This window comes from Gobio gobio (assembly GCF_949357685.1).
Source record: "Gobio gobio genome assembly, chromosome: 3".
NCBI lineage: Eukaryota > Metazoa > Chordata > Actinopteri > Cypriniformes > Gobionidae > Gobio > Gobio gobio.
In genome coordinates, this window is record NC_137099.1 from 66,919,507 (window position 1) to 66,927,006 (window position 7,500).

At 36.8% G+C, this 7,500-nt stretch overlaps 2 protein-coding genes across 4 annotated transcripts in view; both read right to left on the reverse strand.

Moving 5' to 3' along the window:
* Positions 1–5,157, reverse strand: part of slc27a1b (solute carrier family 27 member 1b) — a 20,982-nt gene extending 15,825 nt beyond the window's left edge. Inside the window, exons 1-3 of one of the 3 annotated variants that reach the window (XM_079812100.1) lie at positions 4,923–5,157; positions 1,401–1,574; positions 569–963 (exon numbers count right to left, since the gene is read on the reverse strand). In XM_079812100.1, the coding sequence (XP_079668226.1) occupies positions 569–963; positions 1,401–1,573 (568 nt within the window). In that variant the 5' untranslated portion in view covers position 1,574; positions 4,923–5,157. Of the gene's footprint in view, positions 1–568; positions 964–1,400; positions 1,575–3,561; positions 3,788–4,922 lie in introns of those variants that run through there. The other 2 variants (XM_079812098.1, XM_079812099.1) reach the window with 2 other exon arrangements.
* The window catches only part of LOC307123536 (adhesion G protein-coupled receptor E5-like), a 224,242-nt gene that overhangs the window by 191,628 nt on the left and 25,114 nt on the right, over positions 1–7,500 (reverse strand). The gene's annotated exons all lie outside the window — the stretch shown is intronic.

A 7,500-nucleotide genomic window follows, 5' to 3' on the forward strand; every position in this document is an offset into this window, starting at 1 on the left:
TTACACATATATGTGGTTTGGTTGATTGAGTGAATTATTATCACTATTTATAAAGTATTTATTATCATTATATATTTATTATATTATTGTTATTATTTTTATACAATTTTTATTATCCTTATTTATTACTATTACTTTTCCTCCCTCTTTTAACCCTTGAATTTACAAAAATATTACTGCCTATTTTTGAATTACTTGATTAATTCATAAATAAACATTCTCATTCTAAAGAGCATTGGATTGGACAACAAATTTTGAATCCAACCTTGAATAGGAGATGATGTCACTGTAATTAAATTTGGAGTAAATATTGTGCTAAATATGAAAAAAAGTGTCTTATTGTATATTGGTATAAGGCCTATATATTAACATGTATAATATTTCATCACTATAGTGTTTTTAAAGAGTTATTATACTAAATTTTCAGTAAATATTGTGTTAAAAATGAAAAAAATAATAATAATTTTGTCACATTTGCCCATATTGAATTGACTTCTCTCTAGACATCTCCATTGGCTACTGAAAAACATTTTAGTTTGCGAACAGATGAAAGTGAAGCGGATCTCACCGTCCAGAAGCTCCGCCCCGAACACCATCCCCCGCGCTCCGGACACGCCCACGCAGTGCATCAGCGAATCGCGGCGCAGGTTGAAATTGATGAACGCCGGCTCCACGCCCACTTTCGCCAGTCCGAGCCACAGGGCCACGGTGGGCAGGCGGCTCTCCATGAAGATGGCCACCACGTCGCCCGACGCCCAGCCCTGCGCCACGGCCCACTGCGCCACGGCGTTCGAGCGCCGGTCCAGCTCGGAGAAGCTCCACACCTCGCCCGTGGACTCCTCGATCAGAGCAGGTTTGTCCGGGTGGAGCGCCACCTGCTGGGCGAATATGGACGGCACGGTGCTGCGTGTGCGGCTATAACGATCCATGAAGAATTTCACACGCAACAGTACGTACAGACCACTGGAAGAGACAAAGAGAGAGATAGATATGTGCTGGTCCATCTAACAAAGTGAGAGTAAGTACACAGCAAAAACTCCCGTGGTTAAAATAAGAGTGTTAAAGTAACACTGAAGCAGATAATTAAGTGATTAATTGAGTGATGATTGGCCATTAGTGACGAACACCTGATGATAACAAGCAGAATGGCCAAAGGAGAACACCACAATTATTAAGTCATCATTATGGTGATCAGTGTTTGCTTTAGTTTGGATCTTGACATTTAACACATTAGATTTTGTTTTGTTTGCTTTAACAGCCAGACAAGCAAAGAGTAAAAGTTGATCAGGTGGTGTTAGTTATGTTTTAACATCGTCTTCAATTGAGCTAAAATCATTGATTATAGCCTTAGATATGTGCTGGTCCATCTAACAAAGTGAGAGAAAGTAGGTCGTACTCACATAATGTCTCTCTTGATGGTGCACACGGCCACATAGAGAAACCTCCATCCTCCAGAACACAGATAAACTCCTAAAAGGGCCACCAAACTCCAGAACCACGAGAGCCCCAGGACACTCAATAACCCGGCGGCGATCACTGCGACCGGGGCACGAAACCCGTCTCCAGCACCCATCCTGGAGTTCAGAAGAAGCTTTTTTATTATTATTATGCATTGCAGCCCATGTTCATAAAGCATTTGTATGTCTACAAATGTATTTCTCACACTACAAATGTATTTCTCACACTACTATCTAGACTAAAAACACATCTCTTTACTGTGGCATACACATAAAACACTTTTTCAATGAAATGATTGTTAGGCTGCATTAACTAGGTCAGCCGGAACCGGGAACACTTCCCATAACACCTGATGTACTCGTTACATCATCAGAAGAATGGCATCTACGCTAATGTTAGTCTCTCTGTTTTATCCCGAGGTTTACTGCAGTCAGCTGGATCCGGGCCGTATCCAGATCAGATGGTGGACCTGCGCCCAGAGAAGACCAACACAGGACCCCGAAGTGTCTGGGAGACCGTGATTAGACTCCCCCTGAAACTGCCTCATCGACACGGCATCTCAATAAACCCGTCTCCAGCGTGTTGCCTCCGATCATTCGAATATTGCACTTTAATAATTATTTAATCAACATCATCCTCAATAAACCCGTCTCCAGCATGTTGCCCCCGGTCCCTCAAATATTCTGATCTATTATGACCTCCGAGCTGTAAAACTGCCAGAATAATAATAATAATACGCTGTTTGTTAATTGGCCAGAGGAGAACTGGCACCCCGACTGAGCCTGGTTTCTCCCAAGGTTTATTTTTCTCCATTAGGTCACCTGATGGGGTTTTGGTTTCCTTGCCACTGTTGCCTCTGGCTTGGCGTGCTCAGTTGGGGACACTAAATTTTTCAACTAAACATCGAAATATATCTAAATAATAAACTAAATTAACCATTTAAACTAAATTACTGATCAAATTATTGATCTAAAGCCCACACTGTCACTGTATGATACTTGAAATTTTTCCAGAATGGCTATACAGCTGAATAAAATTATGCTGCATTATTTTCCTGTTTAACACTGTAAAGCTGCTTTGAAACAATCTACATTGTTAAAAGCGCTATATAAATAAAGTTGACTTGACTTGACTTGACTACATGACCTAAAATTAACCGGTGAAGGTGGAAAAGTGATTCAAAAGTTGAATGGTGAACAGAATAGAAGACCTGAGATATAGCCTACAAACCTATCTACATGATAACTTTCATACTGATTATTGTTAAAGACATTGTTTTTCAATTTTCAAGCCTTGAACCTGATGACAACAAGCTGTCAAAATATGGATATATTGGATATTATAGATAATTATGGACAATTCTCAAATAGGCCTACACTGCAAAAAATGCTTTTCTTACTTAGTATTTTTGTCTTGTTTTCAGTCCAAAAATCTAAAAAATCTTACATTAAGAAGCATTTACTAAACAAGCAAAAGTTTTTGTCTTGTTTTGGGGGAAAATAACTCTAAATTAAGGGAGTTTTTGCCTAAAATCAGCAAAATAATCTGTCAATGGGGTAAGCAAAATAACCTTGTTTTCTGTTTGAATTAAGATTATTTTGTTTACCCCACTGGCAGATTATTTTGCATATTTTAAGTAAAAACTCCCTTAATTTTGAGGTATTTTCCCCCCCAAAAAGACAAAAACTTTTGCTTGTCTAGTAAATGCTTCATAATGTAAGATTTTTTTAAATATTTGGACTGAAAACAAGACAAAAATACTAAGTAAGAAAAGCATTTTTTGCAGTGAAGTGTACAGCAAAGTTTTAGACAGTGATTCATTGTTACAAAAATTATACCGAAATGAATTTTAAATAACCCAATCGAAGTTTAAACAAATTAGAATTGTCCTCATTTTAACTCATTCTACGCTTTTTCTTACACTTTTGTTTCCCCAAAAAGGCATACAATGTTTAGATATAAAGCTATAAATAAATTTTCATCATCCATTCTTTTAAAACGTTTCCCTAACGGAAGAATCAGCCATATAAGTTAAATCCATTCAAAAGCATTTGGTTGCGTGTATAATAACTGTAAAGTGCGCGCATTGCTCGTGAAACGCACTTGCCTGCGCTCCGTTTGATTTTGACCGCTGCTCAATCCTCTGGCCAAACAGATTCCTCGGAAACGCTGGAGGTTAGACCAGCTGACGAGAACTTATTGAGAAATGTGTGTAACCGATACACTTCCTCCAGAAAGATGAAAACTAACGCTTTATTTACGCTCACGAACTCTCGCTTTGGCTCACAGTGCGCGTTCCTCAGGCTGGAAGCCCCGCCTCCACGTCCACGAGCTCCGCTCTCATTGGAGGGCTCGGCTGTCAATCACGGATCTGCCGGTTCTCCGGGTTCTGCGTGTCTAGACTGGCTGTTTTGGGGTCCTGTCAGAACGCAACCCTTTTAGAAAAATGTGTCCCAGCTTACAAAAATATGTGTTATTAAAGAACGTTTTGCTCTTGTTGTCTTTATTGTTTCACAATATGTTTGATTTGATAATAGTTTTTAATACGCCTAAATGTGTAAAAGGTGATATGGTTATTCACTTTCACCATTTCTATGTACTACTACTGATCATTTTAACTGACTGTTACTGTCTGGACTGGTTGTTGTTAAGTGTGCGTTTCTTCCATAGTTTCTTCTCGTGCACAGATTTTGCTATTCGCAATACTCCCTCTGACCTGAAGGGGGAGACATAACACTTAATACATGACTTACAAATTAGATGATTTATCCTTTTCACCTCTAAATCTTTATATTAATATAATATAATGTATCACACGAGTAGTGCACTGAAAAAAAGTTTTTATTCATCCAATTTTAAACATGTAGGGTAGTGGTTCACAATATTTTATAACTTGCCAATGAAAAATAAATAACTTGCCCTAAACAATATTATTCTTTGAATACTATTTTATAAAGTATATTTTTCTTGTTGAAGAAAGTCATTTTAATTCTATTTTTGGTCTAAATACAAATAGATTTAATCAAAAAAAAAGTCTGATTTAAGAAATATTAGAAATGATTTGCCTCATCCAATCAAATAGATGTAGATTTAATTAAACAATTATTTATCTTTTTTAATAGAAATGATTTGCTTTAAACAAACAAAAATATGATTTAATAAAACATGTTTCCCATTTAGGAACATAATGTGATTCATATTTGTCAGTCATACGTAAATAAATAAAATTACAACAAATAATATACAAAAAATTAAAAAACGTAAATAAAAGGTAAGTTTTATGTTATAGTACACAGCCAAATTATGGGAATATATTAAAAATATACATCCACTACCCGCAATTATAGACCAAATATAGATTCGTTTTTTAATGGTTAACCTTGATTAAACTAACCATAAATCATAAGAAACTCACATCAAGAAGAAACACATCAATAAGTGTCATTGTTGTATTTAGTACTCACCTTTTAAGACAATGATCAAGTGCGTTTTCGCTGATAGCCAAGTCATCAAGTCATCGCTAAATTGGACTAATTTGGACGGTCAATTTCGTGTTATTTCTGACCCTGTTTTTATGTAAAGTAAATCGAGGAGTCGATTCCTACAGTGGGAGTCGGGAATCGGAGTCGACTCCAAAAAACCTCGAATCGAACACCCCTGTTTAACACAAACATGCACCGGTATGATCTTATGGTCTATGGCTCATTTATTCCCAGCAGTTGTCTGACTACTAATCCAACTTAAGTGCGTCACAAATAGCCTATTCACTACACACGTGAACAGAGTAACACAGGCAAGGATACTCACCCATAAGAAGTGTCAATTTTAGCTCCATGTTAGGAAACAGCTGCTTTTTAAGTCTTAAAGTATTTTTATGATATAAGAAATTCCTACAGAAAATCTCCTGCTGACTGTTACTTATCGTCCTGAAAGTCTTAAGCTCTTTTCCAATGTTATTTCTATAGCTCACCTGTTATTTGTTCCAAGGAAGCTGACAATTAATTTCCACTACGTTCTGCTGTTTATTCCTGGTCCTGTCAAGAGAGATGCTGTTCTGACTGCAGTCAGGGGCGATTCTAGGATTTTCATTTTAGGAGGCGGTTCAGGGTAACACTTCAGTTTAGGGTCCAATTCTTACTATTAACTAGTTGCTTGTTACACTCTCAGAAAAAAAAGGTACAGTGGAAGTTCCTTGAGGAACAAAACGTATAACTGTACCTTTAAAGGTACACAATTGGTCTTTCGGGCACAATTATACCATTGTAAGGCAAGTTCAGTCCTAGAGAGTCACTGTCCTGCAGAGTTTGACTCCAACCCTGAAAGACATGGGGGACTTCTGGCAGATTTGAAGGGATTAGACAAGGGTGTCCAATCTCCCCCCTTTAGTTTTTATTAGCAACACATATATAATGGCCCTTCACATTAAAAAAGGGCTGAAGCAATCACAAACTAGTGTACAGACTACTAAGATTGTTAATCACTATTTTAGGGGGGCCAGGCATAAGTTTAGGGGGGCTGTAGCCTGGTTACGCCCCATTTTCAATGATTCGGATTCCAGCCCATAACCTCTCCAAAACCAGCCCAAAAGAACATTCACTGCCAAAAGAATGCAATATAATAATATTTTCATGACAACCAAGGTTTATAAGGACCATTTACTTTCATAAAACTTAATAATGACAACAAAATAAAATTATACAAATTTATTTCCCTGCCATGAGAACAATACAACAGGGAAATTAATCAAAACATGGCAAATACAGTAAAGGAAAATGAGCAAATATGACAAATGTTTCTACCAAAACAGGTAAAAACCATTCAAATATGTCAAATATTTGCATACAGCAGTCAAGAAATGAACAGACTTTAACCCTCGGAAACATACATTGTTTATAACGTCAACAGCAAAAACAAGCCAATTCAAGTGCAGACAAAAAAGCACAGTATAAGCATATTTGGGAGGGTTACTTTAAAAATGTAATCCATTACAGTTACAAATTACTTCATAAAAAAGGTATTCAGTAACATAATCCAAAGCACCACAATATCAAAGTAATGTAATCAGATTATTTTGTAATCATATGTACTTTGTCACATATGTAAATAAAGTCAAGTCAAAAGCAACATTTAGGAGAATGATTATTAGTAATTAAAATTATTGTATGTTTGTCCATTAAACTCTTTTCAAACTCTTCAGAAAACTTCCTCATTAAGCCCACACCAGCTGGAAGAGGACAATTTTTAATCAAACGTAAAACAAAAAGATTATCATATTTCAAGTAAGTATAAGGTGGTCTGTGATCAAAATAAATCAAACACAAGGATGTACACAAATAAACCTAACTCTGGATTTTAATACAGAAATGTATTTATTGTAACTGTATAACAAGGAATCAACTTAATTAAAAACCTTATATAGCATTATAATAAAATAGAGGCCTACCTTCACTGCCTACCACAAACTAAACCGATGGGATTTATCCATCTACAAAGAATACATTCACACACAGAATGAAAGTGTTGCAGAATTACAGATCTGTGATGCATCTATTATTAAACAGCTTCTTTAGAGGACATATCAATATCCATCAGAATGCAGCCAATTTACATCTTTGACTGTGGCATTCTCTGATCCCTTGGCGGAGGTTGTTGTAAATGTCAAAACACACGTTAAAAACACACACACACACACACACACACACACACACACACACACACACACACACACACACACACACACACACACACACACACACACACACACACACACACACACACACACACACACACACACACACACACACACGTTTGGTTTTCATGTTTTATGAGGACTTTCCATAGGCGTAATGGTTTTTATACCGTACATACCGTATATTATATCCCCCTACACTGACCCTGCCCCTAAACCTAACCCTCACAGGAGACATTCTGCAATTTTACATTTTCAAAAAACATCACTTAGTCTGATTTATAAGATGTTTTCCTCATGGGGACCTAAAAATGTCCCCACAAGGATGAGGATTTCGGATATTGCTATCTTTG